The following is a 19,005-nucleotide window of genomic DNA, read 5'->3' as shown; positions in this document are numbered from 1 at the left end:
GCAGTCCAGCCCACATTAACCAAGAACGAGACAGACCGGGGATCGGAGTCCTCCAAGACCGAGACTAGACAAACATTTAGAGATTAAGACCAAGTCAAGACAAAGATTGCCCCTTGCAGGCAGTTTATTCGCCATCAAAAGTAGCCTATGTTGGACATTGTATTGCAGTAAGTTAGATAAATAGTACCAGCTTATCAAGGGGCGCATTAAAGAAGAACTTCACGTTAACATGACCCAAAAGAGGACCACGATGTTACCATAAAAACAGGGTCCTCGAGGTCTCAAGAAGCCGATGGAAACAATAATCAAATCTTTGCATATCGGGTTTTTTCTGGAAGTGGAAGAAGCTGCCACAGCACTGAGTCTTTATCGTGGATCCTTCCTCCCCCCAAGACAGGGAATTTAGTTTGCTGTATGAGAGGAAGCGTGTGATCTGTTTACCTCTGTCTTTGTAAGAATTCTTCAATTAAAGTTGTGCAAGCAGAAACCTTTTAAGGACTAGAACACAATGTAATTTCAAGCATCCGTTAACGCCTTCTGTATCTGAATGAGCCCGGCTTTTAGACGCTCTTCCTTTTTTAGTAGATGTGTCTTTTTGCTCCAATTTTATGTAAATTTGACATGAAGTGCTAATGGAAAAACTGTAGCGTTCGCTGCAAAGATATTAGCTCTATCTGTGCTTTCATCTACGGCCTTTAAAGTAACCGTGAGCTATTCTGGATTATAGCTGAGGGGGTCTTCGAGTGCTCATTCTTTCCCCCCTCTGTAAGTTGTCCCACTTCTCTTCAGCTGCTGACTTTCTCAAACATGAACCCAAACAGATTTCACCACGACCTCAATCAGCCACTCATCCCATGTTTCACACTCTCTGAATCTGTCCTAATAATCCCTCTCCTGTTAGTTCATCTTGTGACTCATCTCGATCACAATCACCTCCAAATAAAAACCATCAGTGTGCGTCAGGTTTCTCCGATTTGTTCGGTCATTGATGCTCTGATAACACAAGCTCGAGAGCGCCTCTTTCTCTCGCCGAGCTCTTTGTCAGATTCACCTCATTTGCAGACATTTGGCTGGATTATTTGTAAGAGGACCCCAACATTTTACGGAGCATGATTCAGTGCTCACACATTCAGTGTAACCCGAGAGGGAGGGACAGCCAGTAGAACGATTCATACAACATATGAAAAGGATTAAGTGAGATTCCTTCCACGATACATGTCTTTAAATTCATTCAGTGTTAAAATAAAACCAGATGATCCAGATGCAAGTAATCAGAAATCACGACACTTACTGAATTCAAATAAATATAAAGGATTTCTGCAGACAAAGACATCCCGAATCAGACACTGTAAATATATACGAATCTATTATGTTGTACACATCCTGCAAGCGATCACCGTGTGCACACACGCACACCCTTTGAGTTACTAAAAAAATCCCCCTAATTACAATGTGTAGAAAAGACATGAGCTGTCCAGAACATAAACTTTTTTGAACCAGGCTGTAAATATGTTTATAAGGGTGATAATGGGACTGCTCTGTTGTTTTTGGATCCAGCTTCAAGTGGACACTCGAGGAACTGCAGTTTTATGCATCTCCGCATTGGACTAATTGGAGGTTGCCGCTTGGAAATAATCCATTATGAAACCACACTGACATATTGTTTCCACATTATTGAGGAAAAAAGGGGATTTTCTGGCTTCGATAATCCCAACAATTTTAACTACTGTTTATTTTCACGGTCAAGACTGCAGCTGCAGGAATGGACGCTGAGCTCTGAGCTTTCTGATGTTGCAGTCACACTCTTTCCTGCTCCTTTGTGGATCTATTTCAGCGGAGGTTGAAGTCTTTTGGACGCCCTCCAATCCCCCGTCCGTCAGTCTGAGTAAACTGCAGAGTTTGAGATTGGAGTCGGGGATGTGCTCACCAGCTGTGAGATTAAGGGGAACTGATCGATGGCCTTTCTGATTGGCTCTCTGCGTGTCCCAGCAGCATCCAATCCCCTCGGTTCGGATGATTGTCCTCGGCCGAGCCAAAACCAATTCTTCCTCCACACGGGGGCCAAATAAGACTGCTGACCTGAAGCTACAAGGCCACGCTCGGAGGCTGTGTCTCCATTCAGCTGAAGTCATCCTTTCTTTGAAAAACAGGACACAGACAGAGGAGAAGAATTCATCTATCAAGTTAGCTAAAGTGTTTGTCGAATTTATCACACTCACTTTTTTCCCTTTTTCTCATTCAATCATTTACCCATCTGTGTCTACAATCCCATTATTTATTGATTTCATTTCATCATCATCTAACCATCTGTCCTGCTCCTTTTTTTAATGTTTCCTTTATCTCTTTGTCAAGGTGATAAACTGATTCTCAACAAACAGTCTATCTTTGTTTGTCTGTTTTTTTTCTGGGCAGTTTAGAACTAGAAATACTTTATCAATCCCAGGAGGAAATTCGGTTGTTGTCGTTGTTTAAAAACACAGTACAGAAGTATAAAATAGCAGCTGTTTATGTTCACACACGTGTTCTTGACATCTTTGTTATCACGTCCTGACGCCAGCAGTGTTCCTGCGCTGACGTGACCTGTCACTCAAACTCAGCTCCGTGATTTATTTCCTCAGATATATTCTCTTCACTCTCTGTACATGGAGCTCTTTCTCTCCCCCCCCCCCCCCCCGTTTTTTTCTTTTTCTGCTCCAGCCGAGATGGGATCACTTAATGCTGCCAACCAAATCCAAAGCAAGCTGCTGTTTCTGCGGCCTTGAGATGTGATGCAATGTCACCCTCCATGAGACCTCTAACAAGTAAAAAAAAATCTCATCATCTCATCTTATCTCGACCATTCTGCTCATGCTTTGTTTTTTGTTTTTTGGAGCACACACTGCACACTGCACACTGCACACTGCACACTGCGTGTTTGCACATCAGAAATCTACCTCCTACAGAGTCTGTTTATGTTTAACATTCATTATTAATATATCTTATTATTGTCGAGGATGTTTCTCTTTCTGGTACATCGTTCTTTCCTCTGCTGTCACGGCAGATTTACTGTTTATTGATTCATACCATGATATGCATGGATAACCTGCTGCCAGTGTTACAAAGTAATTCCCCAGTTTGGGGTCGATAAACCAAATCAATCAATATGATATGCTTGACTTTCTGTGCAGCAAAGAAGACGTCGATGCTAAATAAAGTAGAAGAGTAGTAGAAATATCTCTCTCTCTCTGAAATGCTCCAAGGATCAATAATTTCATTTAAAACTGAACATGAAAAGCTTCATATAGCCAAAAGGAAATCTTAAGAGTGTGTCTGTGAACGATGAGGGGAAAAGGGGGGTTTAAAGTTGAAGGACTTTCAGAGCTGTAACCTTACGATGGAGCTGACACCTTCATTCACTGATTCTGTATTATTTTTTAAAAAAAAGACTCCTGAAGAGAATCAGCTTTGACATCCGAAACAATCAGAGGAGACATTTATTTCACTTGCATTCGCAATACCAGAGAAATCATGATGCAGCATACATGATATATACATATATATAACGCCATTATATAAAAATGAAGGCAGACGTGATGGGAAAAGTGACCTTTACATTAAAAATACACCTGGATTAAATAATTAAAATGATGGGGGAAGAAATACCCCAATGTGTCTATAAAATGTTACACTTCTGTTAGGCTTTAAAAGAAACACCTGTAACCTATATGGTCAGAGTGTATGACACCTGTACAGATGCTGAAGTCTTATTCACAACAGCCGTGGTTTCGAATCCGACCTCTGCCCTTTTCTGCATCACGTGGTCCCTCACTCTCTACTAAAAGTGGCCGAAGAAATGTCTTTAGAAGAATATGTTTTGGTTGGATGATAAGAAATCCACTCTTATGGTCCATGTCTGCATTTCTTCCAAATCTATTAACCCTTGAAAATATACGCTAAATTGAGCAAGCAGACGAACTGCAAACATTTTCTCTTTGTAGACTTTAACTTCCACTTGTACAAAATGTCTGGAGAAACAAATGAACTGCAATTACTGTCAGTGAAAAGGAGTCACTGGGTAGGTTTCCCTTTAATTTCTCCCTCATGTGCTTCTTTCATTGTTCACTCTCATTTATCTCTATAATTTGAATTGATTCAGTGAGCCATCGGTCAGGATCCATGAGCAGGAAATCATTAAAGGGGTGTGGTGTTTGGATTACTGTGCTGCCATCTCGTGGACACTTTAGAGAACTTCTCTTGGAGTCCAACGTTCAGCGTATTAATGGAGCATTTCTCGTTACTCCTTCCTCTAGCTATTCTTAGCACCTACACACAGGAAATTCCTACTTTTTTTTCCGGCAGCTTTCTTCCTCTAATTAAAGCTCAGCTCAAAGTGAAACAGCTTTCTCCCCTCTGAGGAACCAAAACAGGCGCCTTATTAAGCAATGTTTGCCTTTAATTTCCTCAGGAACAGCCAATGTTTTTACAGATTTTACACACACAAAAAAAAGACACATTCATCCACTAAACGCTGCGTGTTATGTTTCACAATGTGTGGTGAATTCTTTCTGTACATGATGACATAACTTGGGTTAAGAGGAAAAAACGAGTTCATGCCCTTAGACGGCTTTTTCTTTAGAAAGTGTGAAAGTGTGAAAGTGTTGATCACGTTTAGGCTGCTCTCTCTCACCGTGAAAAGACCAAATAAATACAAAATGTGGTCCTTCAGTTGTACTTAGTAATACTTATAATGATCAACATATAATAATGATCAGCTATTTAAAAAACCCAATATGGCTTCCAAAAAGATGTAAGACAATATTCCAGTAAACACTTCTGCTCCAAAAAAGCTTTTGTTTAGGTTTATGTTTATTTATTTAGCACACATCATCTAAACAAAGGTGCGAGGAGGAAACGAAGCCCGATGGACTGGTTCTTCAGTTTGAAACTATTTGTTTTAAAAACTCTTACTTCAACATATTTTGATTTTGTACAAAATCTCTGAATAAAATAATTTGATTAAACGCTTTCATCAGGGTTCATTAAATTGCTTTGATCAAACTTATCCAATGTGACTTGTTTCTCTGTTTGACCTTTTTCTCTGCACTTTGTTGATTGAATATGATTTGTCAAACTTGTTTCTAAAATGCATTTTTGTAGGGGTTTATGCGTAATTGTTTTCACAGTAACTTAACCTTTCGTGTGCCTTTCCCTTTGCACCCAGATTGAGCTCTTATTATTATCATCACCACAAACATGCCGACATACATGACATACACACGAATCAGACACTAGACAGCTGCAGGATAAGTCGAGCTATCCAAACACTTAAAAAACAAAAGAACAAGAAAGAATCAAAAGACAAGAGAATGATTGTATATTGTGATTTATTGTAAGAAAAGCTGGAAGCAGAGTATAAGTCATTTTCATTTAAAGGCTGTAGCACCAAGTGGACAAACTAAACTTAGTGAGAACAAACACAAAAAGGCCATTTACAATAACAAGTCAAATAAAATATTCTAAATTATTTTACATTTTTCTGGAAAGCATCTCGTGCCCCCTCTTGGTGACCCCTCATGATCCCACGAGGGGTCCTGACCTTGCAAATCCTGCAAGGCGTGTTTTTTTTTATTCTATGATGGTGAATCTGATGAGTGATGATAAGATGCATCACAGACAATCAAAGCAGATTCAAGTTAATATTAATATATCCTTTTCAATGTATTAGTTATCAGGTTTCATATGGAAAAATAAAAAGCATTAAACCAGCCAAAAGAGCTGCATTAAAAAGGCAGGATTCTGCATAGATGAAGTCAGTGTATTGATTCTCAGGACAAACATTTGCAGGTTAATAAAAAAAAAACATTTTGATGCAATTTAAATCCAATTAAAATGATCAATATACAACCAACTCTTAACAAGCTAATAAGCCAAGTATGTTGAGTATGAACACCAATACCTGTTTAAAAGTGTTAAAATATATCACAAGAGTTACACAACATTTACTGTTTGTACATTAAAAAGAAAAAACACTGAGAATGATCTGTCTCACATTTACTTTCCATTTGAAGGCTCCCTTATGATCTGAGGTGGAGCATCGCAGACAGGCTCTAATAATTACTGCTGCTGAAAAGTTGGTCGGGGCCTCGTGGGGGGGAATTGACTCACTTTTGGAGTCGGCCTCAAGTGGCCACAGGAGGAACTGCAGTTCGCTGCACAGTTTGCGTCACCTCTCAGCCTTTCTCGGGTGATTGGTTCTGACGCTGAAATATTTTGCGCATTACCCTCAATCGATCATTCCCAACCTTGTGACACCCTAAAGCTTTTCGCTGATTTGAACCCGTCTTCACCCTCATCATTGCAACTTAACACTTGATGGTTTTTACACCCGGTTCATCACATTACGAGCCCTTCTCTCCGTCCTGACTCCGACTTTAGAAGACATTGTCCTCACCAACCGACCTGCTTTGCATCAAAATAATTTAGTCCTTTGAAAGAAGCATAGAAATGTATGTAATGCAAAAATAGAAGAACACTTACAGAAGATGTGTAAACGACTCATTATTGCCAATAAGGTGGTAGCTTCATGCTAACAGACAGCATACAAACCCTCCAATGAGCCTTCACGTTGCTCACAGTGTGAACGCGGGGTTAATCAGTCTGTTAAATCACTTTTTTCAGTGCAGCTTGTAAAGCTCTCGGCCATGTCCCTTAAGCAGATATAAAGCAGTCCCTTTCTCTCTGGAATCACACTGACTTCCTCCTTTTGCCGAACACGTTGTTGATGAGCTTCGCCATCGACTTGGAGCCGCTGTAGCGCCGTCGGTCGGCCCTGTACTTGAGGTGGTCCATCACCTGCCGGATGAGCTGGGTGAACAGGTTGGCGATGTCCTGGTAGCTCTCGGCCGCTGAGACCTCCTGGAACTTGCAGCGGTTCTCCTGAGCAAGGCAGCGGCCCTCGTCTTCGCGGACCTGCCGGGCGTGACACAGGTCCTGTTTGTTGCCGACCAGACACACAGCAACCTCGACCTCCCTGAATCACAGACAGAGGGAACATGTTACAAGCGGGCTTGATGGTGGGATGTGAGTTTGATCCGTTTCCTGGAGGGTTACTCTTTGCATGGGGTGATTTCATCTTAATCCTCTTCAGCTTTCCTGAACCCATCACTGGGATAGTTTCATCCCAAGTAACAGAAGTGTATTTTATTTTGCAGCAAAGCTCCACAGGTGAAACAGTCTTACAGTCTAGGTCATATTTTCAGCCTCCACCTCTTTGAACCAGAGACAGGCCGCAGGAACTTTCCCCCCCAGGATGCGGGACCTTTTCAGGAACTATGTGCATTTTGACCACAGGAACCAAGGTCTAAAAGACCCCTAAAAAAGACCCTGCTGGGGGGCTGGCTACTTTCTCAGGAGTCCAGAAACCTGCAGGGTTTAAGATCACCCACCACGCTCCCCATGAGGAACATTTGAGTTTGGCCTGGGTGGCGGGACGTAGAGGACTGAGAGCGAATAAAAACATCTGTTTCTTTTAAAACTCTGCAGAAACACTAAGTGTACAACATGAGGACATATAACATCGGGCATTACTTTGAGGCACTTTTATTGAGACATCTGTGTTTCCCAAACTCTCCCTAAACTTTGTTTCACCACCTCTTTCTTTATTTATAAACCTGAGTTTAGTCTAAAACTCTGTTTGATTTACGCGCTCATAAACAAACATTAAGACTCACTGATCTCCTTTTATATTCACAAACTGTCACAGACTCAATAAATCACTTCCCTCCTCATCATGAGGAGGCTTTAGTACAAGGCACATCGCCTGATGGATGCTTTTTTTTTTTTTTTTCCGCCCAGCAAACCAATTTCACAAAATACCTGAGAGTGAATTTCTAACCTGCTTCATCATGAATTATTCATCTGTTTTATTGCTTTTGCTTCCAAGGCTGCTTTAATTTCAAGACCACAGGGCTGCAGGGCCTTTCATTTACAGCATGTTAGAGAATAATGTGCTCCATGTCAATGACACTCAGAGTCATCGCTTGTCAACCTAAAGCTGAAAATGAAACCCACGTGGAAGTGCGACATCCTGTTTGTGGAGGGTCCGCTTGAGGCGAGCTGCAGAAAATCACATAACAGAAGTTTCCATTTTCACAAGTTTGTTGTGAGATGTTTCTTATATAAGGTATGTGCTCACCAGAAAAGGATGTTGAAACTGGGAATCTCAGATTCTTAGTTCAATTTGAACACATTCCTAACGTTGTTTATACGTTTAGACCCGGGCCTTTACGTAACAACCCCTCAAAGCGCTTAATTCAAAAGACAACATTTGTAAAAACCATCCAGCTGCCTCGCTACAGGATACAGTTCATGCTACATTATCCAGCTCAAAAAGGTTTGAAATAATAATCTGCCAGCTGCTCTGATCCTCCAATTTTAAATGTTCTAAAACCCTGAAGTGCTTTTCCAAAGTCCTTGAACAATAAATAACCCTCGCCGTGGTTTTTTCTGACCCTTTGCAGTTGTCCATGCGCGCCTCCCGAATCTGCCGCAGGATGTTCTTGGCGTTGATGAAGGAGCTGCGGTCGCTGATGTTGTACACCACCACGAAGCCGTCTGCCCAGTCCACCGGCTCCTCCAGGATGCAGCGGGCCTCGGAGCTCTGCAGAGACAGCACAGCAGCAGGCGGCACACTTATCAGCCTCTAGGTCCTTTGTGTTTTAACTGTGAGAGATTCAACCAGACACTGACTCTGTGATTCTGAGCATAAAGGCTTTACATTTATAACAGCTTCTTTTCAAGGCACGAGGCCCATTGTTGGCAGTCTCATGAAGTTCAGACAAATTATGTCATCATACCTGCAAAACTCCTGAAAACTTAGTGGCTCTTTTGCGGGCTGCTGCAATGTTATGCAGATTTTTTCAGCCTTCCAGTGAAACGTTCACGGGGAAGTTGAGCAGGTAAACAAAGTTCACCAAGCCTGAGCAGAGCGGGGAGTGATGACGTTTGAAACAGCTCCTGGTGTGACGATCAAGCACATTGTGAAGCTGCTTTTTTTACTACTCTCTTCACCGCTTGTTTGTTTTTCAGTGTTGTGAATACGTCCAATAATACGAAGCATTGATATAAGGGCAAAAAAACTGTAATCATGCCTTCACATCAAACACCATTACCTTTCTGCCTCCTGAGAACTCCCTGCCAAGCCACCCACCTCCCCGTCTAAGAGGTGCATGAACAGGCTAATCAGGAAGACTGCAGGAGCAGCTTTCAGGAGTGCATGAGGGAATATGCTACTGACTGTATAAAACTTGTAAATATCTCCAAATCATTCAAACATGACAATTATTTTTATTTATCATTCTATTTTATTCATTTTTGACTTTTTTTTGATTCTGTACTGATGCTGTTGCAACGCTCGGATTTCCCCATTGGGGATCAATAAAGTCACATCTTATCTGCCTTTTTCTAGAAATGTTTTTACGGCTGTTTTTGTCACCCAGAAAAACACCAGCATGCAGACACGTGTGGAGCGAGAACGGGACGACTTTCAGCGACCTTGAGGAGACAAAAACAGAGCAGGAAGGACAAAAAGCTCGTGGACACGTCTGAAGACTGAATCAAAAGAAAAAAGAAAAAAACCCTCTTCAACCTGTCTTTAATGACTCCATGGTTTCTTTATGCAGTGCAGGTCAGCAGGGCAGGACTTTGACTGTGTTACAGTGAGTTTATCTCACAAAGACAATGAGCGGCTCTTGTTCTCCTGAAGGGAGGTATTCCAATAAAATCCAAACGCTGCAGTAAAAGGCCTCTCAGGTCTTAAAGGAGAAGTAAGCTGGTTATATTATAGCTCTGCTCTTCAAAGAGCCAGCCGTTTTGGCACACATCGCCCTCGGGATATTCTCATAAAGCTTGTTTGTAACTCTGAGTGCAGTATGGATCGTTACACGTGCCTGGCCGAAGGTAAAGACATCAGAGTTCATTCAGGGTCGGATGCATGTGCTGTAGCTTCCCTAAAAAGTCTACAAACAGTGCAGGTTTTTTTTCCATACTTGGGCTTAAAAAAAATCTTCCAACCGCAGAGTATAAATCTTAAAATAATACAGAAAACAGAAGAGAAGAGCGTGGTTTTCCTCCTGGCTGGTTTTCATCCAATACTTGTGATTCATCTTCTTCATTGGCAGTAATGATAGGACAGGTTAAATAACGATCTGATAACCATGAGTCAAGCTAATGAAACTCTTAAACGGACGGCTTCAGAGTATTTTCTTGACAATAAGTAATCACAGTCTGTTTCTCATTCGTTTCACTTGGAAACTGGAGATCTCAAGACAGGAAGAGTCTGAGTGTCTGCTTTTCCGATAAAAAGTGCTGACACATATGAACCATGAAGTGTGTCGGTGACGAGACTCACCTGAGAGCACGGGTCAAAAACTTCCAGATTCAGCTGCCTGCCGTCGATCGACAGCCTTTTGTGGTACAAGGAATCTGAAGCAAAGGAACACTTTCATGAACTGATAGAAGAAGAAATGATTCCTGAGACTTGCCTCCAGTGAAGGTTTCAATCCTCCCTAAAACGCTCTGAGCGGTTTCTGTCCTCGCTAGTTTTCAGGTCTTATATTAAATTGGATTTGGGATAAAAAAAAGGAAACAAAGGAAAACATTTTGTGTCTATAATAGATCTGTAGACTCGTGTGAGAGATGTCCTTTTGATTGACAGCCTTTTTCTGTTGTTTGTTACGACTCTAGCATTAAGCATATGCTAGCTTGTTGTTGTTGTTTTTTAAGTATTGGGACTGGGGAGCAAGTTATAGTGTGATAATACGTCATAAATACATAACAATGTGTCTGTAATCAATTCCCATCATGGTTACAACAGAGTGACAGCCTCACATGAGCTGCACTTCACAGCCTGACTTTGTACTGTACTGCCTCCTGGCGGTGATGAGCGCAGGAGGAGGAGGAGCCCAGTTTGGATGTTGTGTTTACGAGCTGCATCGAAGATTTCTTCGGACTCATTAAAACCTTTTTTGAGTTTGAATCGAGCTCTGGCCCATAAAAACAGGTAATGAGAGGTGGAGGGCTCGGGGTCGGGGTCGGGCTGGATTCTTTGGGGCGCGATATCAACTCTATTTTAACGTCTTTAGCTTATTGTTTTGTTCACTGCCAGCTGTATGACTGTTTTGTGTCTTCATAAAAAGACTGATATTTACCTTCAGGTTTCTGGAAATCGTAGTGGACCTTTGTTGATTAACTGGCATGAGACAAATCCAATTAGATTCAAAATATGCTATTTCGTGGTTTCTGGATGATAACGAGCAGTCTCATATTTATGGGCAGGTTTTACAATGTGCTTTCTGCTATTCCTTCCCATACCTCCAACTGGATAAAAAAAAGTGTATAGAAGTACAGGTGGGAGTCTTGAATCTCCTTTTAATAAATACATTTAAGCCAAGTGTTTTCAGACAAAGTTACTTGATGTGAGTGATTAATAAAGAAATGAAAAACAAAGTGAAAACATCTGCAAGTCAGAAACATTAAGAAGAATTCATCGATCTACAAGAAAAAAATGAACATATGAAACCAAAAAGCACACAGCGTACAACCAATTATCCAAGCAACCCTTGAAAATAAAGAAAAGTCGACTTGAAGTGAAACTTACATTCAAGTTTTCATCAAATGTGGAAACACTTACTGGCGTTTGAGGCATATTCCCCGATGAAGCGCCTGGTCAGGAACCGCACGAGGACAGCTGGAAGACACAGACGGGACAGAAACCCACTAAATGACTGAAGGCATCATTACACTCTCTCTCCTCACAGGTGGCAGCACTGGGGGTAAAATGACCCTGATTCGCCCCCACAGGCGCACCGAGGTGCCAACAGCTTTCATGAAACCGTAGCCTATCATTAACGAGGCTGTGTGGCTTTTCTGGACGACCTGGGTGCATAGTTGGCAAGCCTGTGCGGTGATATTTCCCCCTCGGCTTCATCTCCTGACTGCCAGCTGCACTTAAAATAACCCAGCTTTGGTCCCAAAAACAATCAGTCACAATTAAGGGCTGAAGTTTCAAGCACTGAACTCTTGAGGTTTGTTGCTGTTGGTGGTCAGCGGACTCTGACGGGGTTTTTTTTTTTATTATTATGGATAGCTTAGGGGTCACACAAATACGGACAGACATGCCTGCATTCCTGGAAATAAATGAATTCAACACATGAGACTTTGTTTGAGAAATTAACTGTAAAAAAAAATAAAAATAAATCTGACATTCATCAATTCTCAATGAAGCAACTTAAACGAAAATAGTTCAATTGTATAGAAACGAAATTTGAATACTTTTTAGTGTCACGTGAGCACTTTTCACACATGCACTCTCGACTATCAGAGGCGCTGCTTGTCACCAGGCAAATAAGGAAACTGCTTGGGGTAATAAGACTAGTAAAACGTCCCCGAAGGCTGACAAACCTGAACCAAAACAGTGCCCCGAAAATGTGCAAATTTTGCCATGACAGTAAGAAACCTCCTTAAAGGGGCCCCATCTGACAGCCCTCACTCTTGTTGCCCCGCTAAACGTTGCGCTCATTAAGAAAATGAAGGTTTGTCAATGAAAGTCAACAACAGAATCAAAAGGAATTATCCGTCCATTGGAAAAACATAAAAAGAGACACTGGCAGACATGTTTGGAGGGCCCCCCAGCTGATTTTTGGCCCCTACAGACTCTAGATTTGGATGAACATGTCCAACATGGTGTGTGGAGCAACGTCATCTGAAGCTACACTGACACTTTTAGCCTTTATATTGATGCTACCTGTTATGGGACGTCTTGAGAGGGGCCTGAAAAGAAAAGACAATGTCATGCAGCTGTCATAGGGTATATCCCCAAATTATGCATCTTGATTGGGCTGAAAAATGTGTCTGTTTGTGTTTCCACATGCAGCTCAACCCAAAGATTTCTGGAAACCCTTTAAGAGCTTTGTGCATTTAGGAAAAGACAAGACGTGTTTCCAGAGATTTAAAAACACATTCGCTGAAAAGTATCACTGATGTGTTTTACGAACAACAACAGCAACAATACAAGAAGAATGACGCAGAAAGAAACATATAAAACAGACACACACACACACACACACACACACACACATGCATGCATCTCCACAGTAACCGTTCTGCCTCACTGCCAGGATGAGAGAGTGGAGACGTCCCATTGTTTTATGAAGCTTGACAACAGCACTGAGCCAGTCAGACTGAACACTAATAAATGCAACAAGAACCCCAAACAGCAACAAGGGTCCAATAACTCGCCCAGTGATGCTAAAACAGCATTTTTTTCCCCTCTGAAATAAAACCTGGAATGTCGTCAAATAAACTGCTGAAAGTGACGGAAAAACATATTCCGGTGGAATCTTTGGAGGTTTTTTTAATACAGATCTTTTTCACATTATGTCCCATGTTAACAACATGTATATGGCAGCAGGGCTACAGAGCAGAGCCAGAGGGAAAAGCTTCATGTATATAATTACAACATAAACAGGAAGGGGACTGACTGGTTGATGAAGCATTACATGTTGATTTTTCTTTTTTAAAGTCATCAGACTTGTTCTTCTTTCGATCAGCGGCGTCATCCCCATTAGGAAAGGATTCAGGTTTTAGGCACTTCAGGTTCAACTCCAGTTTGTTTGTTTTTTTTTACACACGACTGAAAACCTTCGGAGAGGAAATGGAGGTTGTGGTCATCCGCTGGGGAATAAATGTAAGGCTCTCGGCAGGAATTTCTTTCTATTGCGCAATCCTTTTTTTATTTTTGGTTTCATGCTTTTCAGATGCTGTTTGGCTGAGAGGTTTGCATAAAGTCACAGTGTGTAAACTCCTCCACCAGGGGGCTCTCAATCAAAACAAAAACAAAAGAGGACGTTGAGGCTGGCGGGGAATCATGGGAGGGATTCCACTCCCCCCCCCCTGAAAATTCAATCCGAAGTTAAACATAAGTGAAGATGAACTTTTACCAAAAAGCTACCAAGCTATCCAGCTATAATGTTCATGATGTTTTTAACGCAGCAGCACAAACAGCAGCAGTACGGCAGCTTTCAGTCGCAGCTCACGCTTCCTTAGTTCTCTTTGACATGTCATGTCCTTAATGGTGATAAACATGTGTCATTACAACGAAAATCACAGATTTGTCTGGCTTGGATAACTGTTGGAAATATTTGCGCAGTACTCAACCAAAAACCATATATAACACGTTTAGTCAATTTCTTAATTATTTTAGTGCAAAACTTCTGTTAATTTTCTACATTTTAAGAACACGGTTTTCAACAAAGTTAAAGGAAACACAGCTAATTGAAGTCACTGAGGATAAACGGGTTCAGCTGACTCAAAGCAGTGACACATGTTAATCCGAAGGTCAATCCACTTTGAGAGAACGGCAGGAAAAGAAATAGAAAAGTATGTCAAACAGTGGGATATCATTAAAAGAGCTGTTTGTCATAACGTTTGAACATGGGGACCATTAATGAGACACTTTCACACGTGTTTCCTCTGGATGCTCGTTTGCACTTTTACTTTTACCAGAGCCTGAAAATTCACATGCAAAGCCTCCTCACAAGCTCCATGTAAAAGTCTCCAGAGCAGACGTGACCTCTGCGTCATGCTGAAGTATCAGACTGTAACATTTATAACATTTGATCAGCTCATCGTTGTTGCAGAGTCCTCAGTGCTGATCCGCCTGCATGCATCCGGCGGGTTTCCCCACAAAGAGACATGTTGTAACTCCCATTAACATGCGTGATTCATTCATCATACAGTCACTGTTGATTGATTAGGCCTCTGATAACACTAAATAAACAGAGGGCATTTGAATGTAATCAAAATAGAACTGAAGGCAAAGAATCACAGAGCTTTAATGTAATTTGGATGTTTTAATGGAAAAGCGTGCAGGTTAACTGTGGGACGAATGTAAACATAAGAGCAGAGACTTCATCTGCAACTATTTTGGATGTGCATTATCTTTTTGATTATTTCAAACGTGACAATCCAGTTTCCATTTGCAGATTCTCTCAGCATGCAGATACGTTGCTTTTGTTGTTGTGGTCTGCTGGTCGGAGAAAATAATCCATCTGAGCGTGTCACCTTGAAGTCTGTGAGACGATTGACTCAATGTGCCTTTTCTTTTTTTCTTTTTTTTAACCAATGCATGCCGTCATAAATTGAGAAAATACTCTTTTTTTGTATTTTTTTTAGCCAAAATAGAAGCTCTGCGTTTCATTTTTTTGTATCATATTTTAAAAATATGTAAAAGATTGAAGTGCAATAAGACTACTTCTATGGTTTTCTATACTTTCTTTTTCTTTGTTTTTACTCAAGCCAAATTAGGAAAGTCTGACACCTTTCTGCAGTATTCTTTATCAAAAAGCTTTCCTCATCTTAAAAAAAAAAAAAACTTCAAACACTAACTGTTGCACATATCAGATGCAAATAAAGGTAACTTCTCCAGCTTGTTAATTTACTTCCTGTTTGTTTTTTTCAGACAAAAGGTGGAAAAGTCTCAAACTTTTTTTAAAGTGTTGCAACATAGTTTTTATAAAAGCTTTCCAAATCTGCCTCTGATTGGAGAACCACATGAATTTTCTTTAGCTGTTTGAAATGTACAGAATCTCTTCACGCAGCCCCTCACCTGATTTCCCGGCCCCCGGGCTCCCCAGCAGGGCCAGCTTGATGTCGTTCATGCCTGCGCTCTGTCAGCTCCTCTCGGCTCTGCGTTGTATCTGGGATCTGGGTTCACTGAACGCTCCTTAGAGTCCGGGTACGGGACGGCCCCCCTCTCCTCCTCCTCTTCAAAGAGCGGTTTTAAAGCTGAAGGGAGAGGAGGTGAAGGGGGGGGGGGGGGGGGGGGGGGGGGAACAAGCGCCCCCTTCTTCTCTGCGTGTCTGTCTGTGTGCCAAACTCTCCTCTACGCTCTCACACCTCTCTTTTCTCTTTCGCTCGCTCTCCTGTATCCAACAAAGCTTTCCCTGCCCTCTCTCCCCCTCTCGATCCATCTGTTTTCCTTCTTTCCTTCCCTCTCTTTATCCCATATATCTCCCTTTTCTGTTCCCCCCCTTCCTTCACAGAGGTTACTTGAAGGTCATGTCTGACTAAACCTATTGTGCTCTGCAAACTCTGCCACTGTAACTGTATTCCAGCTGCCATCTATGGACATTACTCGATTTCTTCCTGCATGTTCTTCTGGTACTCCAGCATCCTCCCACTGTCCACAGTCGTGCTTATCAGGTTAATTTGTGACTCTAAATTACCTGTAGTTGTAGAAATGTGAGTGTGGCTGCTTTATATGTAAGACCTGTGATTGGCTAGCGAAGAGTCCAGGGTGTACCCTGCCTCTCGCCCAATCACAAGCCCCCTGTGACCCCTAATGGGAATGATAATGAAATGATAGTGCCTTATGATGCCACCAAAATCATCTGCTTTGCACGCCTTAATTCTGTGTTGTTGTTGTTGTTGTTGACTTAAAGGGCAAACAAACCCAGCAGGGGGTGTGTCACCCACCTGGAGGAGGGGTTACTTTCCTTTGTGATGTCACAAAGGAAAAATCTCCAAAAAGCCGGTTTTTCCATTCGATTTTCCATAAATTGACATTAAAGGGGTTTCATAAGCTGCATATTTAAAACCCCCGGTGGTGGAGTTGTTGTCGACCTCTCTACGATAAGATCTGGCAACGTCCTGCTCAGTCAAACGTTAATAGCATTCAGACTTCCTGGAAAGTCGTTTTATTGCAAATGTTCGATATGTTTTCATCACGGCGAGGTAGTGACACGATCAGGAAAACATTTTCATTACCTCGGTTACGTAGTTTTTCAAGCATGGAATCGCTGAGTGTGGAAGTAAAAAAGCATGAGAAATGAAAAACTCTGATTATAGCATCAGTCAGACTCCTGACATCAAACCAAACAGAGTCAGACGAGCACTTCGTCTCCTTCGGCTTCAACCACCGCACAATATGTGGCGCACACGCTCGACAAATCCTCCTCCAGTAGCTTCAAATTCACACACACATGAACGCACGCACACACACACACACACACACACACACACACACACACACACACTATGGTCAGCCAACAAAATGAATATTCTTTTAACTAAAACCACATTTTGGCCCCCCTGACCCTCCTGCAGACTCGTTCTGGGCACGGTGGGCCGTCTTCCAAACTGCCTTCATTTGATCTCGTATTTGAGCGCGTGCTTAGTCGGTGACCCTCTTCCAAAAAAGCGTCTTAAAGTTTTGCCCCTCGTCTTTACAGAGGGTCGTCATGACTTGGCTGCTCTTGTTTTCTTGTTAATGCCGTTTCTCTTAAAATGCGGCTTTAAGCCCCTAATTTGGGTCGTTGTGGAGTATTTACATACTTTCTTTGTGATGCCCACAGTCCCTTCAAACACATCGTATGAGAACATTACATTATTGCATTAACATACTCTTTTATTCCATATGTTAGTCTTTGCATCAAGAAAGCTGAAAATCAATGACAGAGTGAATGTTTTAAAACCGCCTTGTTTGAAGTTGTTGCCGCCTCTATACTTGTTCATTTTTTCGGATCACGGAGTTGGACCTTGTAATACCATCAAACCGAAGCTGTAATGATTCAACAAAAACAACTTGACCACATTTAGTTCTTGATGATCCATTCAGGAATTACAAAACGCTTCGGCTTAAGAAATGTTTATTCTACTCTCTTTTCAGTTGTGCCAGCATGCTTTTGGCAAAACCCTAAAAAACTTCACGTTTTTATGAGTTCAGATCAGGACTGAAATCATCCGAACATCAATACGGTAAATTAATCCTCATAATAGAGGCTGAATTTGAGAAAAGATGGGATTAACTGTGTATTTTAGAATATATTTCCTCTCTGTGTTGCACTCGTTACAAAAAAGGTGCCAAATAAGTGAGTCTCCGGTTTCCAAAACCACCCACTGATTTAATCAAAATATTAGACAAACAGACAAACATAGATCGGAGCCAGAACACAAGTAGTGGGAGTCAATGAGGAGTAATGGAAGGAGTCACAAATGGCTGAAAGACAGATATGTTGTCTAAAACAAAAACATCTAAACACAGAGAGACGTTGGACGGTTGACGGTTGACTCTCTGGAGACAAACTGAGCACCTACCTATCAACGTCCATCCTCCACGATGTGTCCTGTGGGATTAAATCCTCCAAGGCTGCTTGTCCAGTATATAAAACATGACACTCTGTCATTCTGATGAAGATAACGCACGTTTAAATGCAAACATGCAGCACTCGTTTCCTGTGCGTGAAAGGGACTGAAGTGTCCCATAAATTTCCCCTCGCTGTGTAATAATCAGTCCTAATCTCAAACCAGTCATGTATGAATTGTAATCAGCCTTGAATGCTGAAACACTTGATCTGCATGACCTCAATCAGCTGCATGCACTTTGTTCCAGCTCAACATTACTCTCCCACATCATAAAGGTTTTTTAATAAAAAATGATGCTCTTTGTCAAAACATCCTGTTGCAATCACGGAGAAACTAATTCTTGTGTTTGACTTGTTAGGAGAGGACACGACGGACGGCCCGGCCATCCGTGGCTGCTTCTAATCAGGCAGAGGAGGAAAAACAATTTCTCCTGAGAGGATCAACACGTGGCTGCAGAGAGGCTTTCACATGGGACAACGTCATGTGCCCACCGAACGACACACACACACACCAAGAAACACGTTATTCCCACCAGCTGCATACCAACACACACACACATACACGTACACACACACACACACACACACATACAACATCAAAGCTCACCACAACACACCATCAACCTCTTTGCATGCCGTCTGTGCACCAGCACTCTGTCTGGAAGCTTTCTGCTTATTATTCTTTTTAATGAGATTATCCGCCACGTATGACATGGGAAGAAATTATGTTGAACAATTTCATCATGGCTGTTTGCCAAACAGGAGGTGCCAGTTGCCAAACTGAATGGTTGCCGTTTGTGGATGTCATTTTTGATTAAGTGGGCTG

The 19,005-nt window shown here is 41.8% G+C and overlaps 2 protein-coding genes across 3 annotated transcripts in view; one reads left to right on the top strand and one right to left on the bottom strand.

Annotated features, from left to right (window-relative positions):
• The window catches only part of akip1 (A kinase (PRKA) interacting protein 1), a 150,787-nt gene that overhangs the window by 114,976 nt on the left and 16,806 nt on the right, over nucleotides 1-19,005 (top strand). The window lies entirely within an intron of this gene.
• On the bottom strand, nucleotides 5,357-15,792 carry rerglb (RERG/RAS-like b). The gene is made up of 5 exons (XM_079345473.1): nucleotides 15,644-15,792; nucleotides 11,669-11,725; nucleotides 10,388-10,461; nucleotides 8,490-8,638; nucleotides 5,357-7,009 (listed from the first exon to the last, which is right to left on the bottom strand). The coding sequence occupies exons 1-5, from the start codon at nucleotides 15,693-15,695 to the stop codon at nucleotides 6,724-6,726; spliced, it is 618 nt and encodes a 205-aa protein (XP_079201599.1). The 5' UTR covers nucleotides 15,696-15,792; the 3' UTR covers nucleotides 5,357-6,723.

Source organism: Symphodus melops, assembly GCF_947650265.1.
Source record: "Symphodus melops genome assembly, chromosome: 6".
Lineage (NCBI taxonomy): Eukaryota > Metazoa > Chordata > Actinopteri > Labriformes > Labridae > Symphodus > Symphodus melops.
This window is presented reverse-complemented; position numbering and strand designations above follow the sequence as displayed.

Excerpts from the sequence above, each read along its gene's own strand:
- rerglb (XM_079345473.1), bottom strand. The coding sequence starts at position 15,695 with ATGAACGACATCAAGCTGGCCCTGCTGGGGAGCCCGGGGGCCGGGAAA. Across the intron at positions 10,462-11,668 it reads GGAATATGCCTCAAACGCCA|ATTCCTTGTACCACAAAAGG; the intron begins GTAAGTGTTTCC and ends CCTTTGCTTCAG. Across the intron at positions 7,010-8,489 it reads CGCATGGACAACTGCAAAGG|GGAGGTCGAGGTTGCTGTGT; the intron begins GTCAGAAAAAAC and ends TCTGTGATTCAG.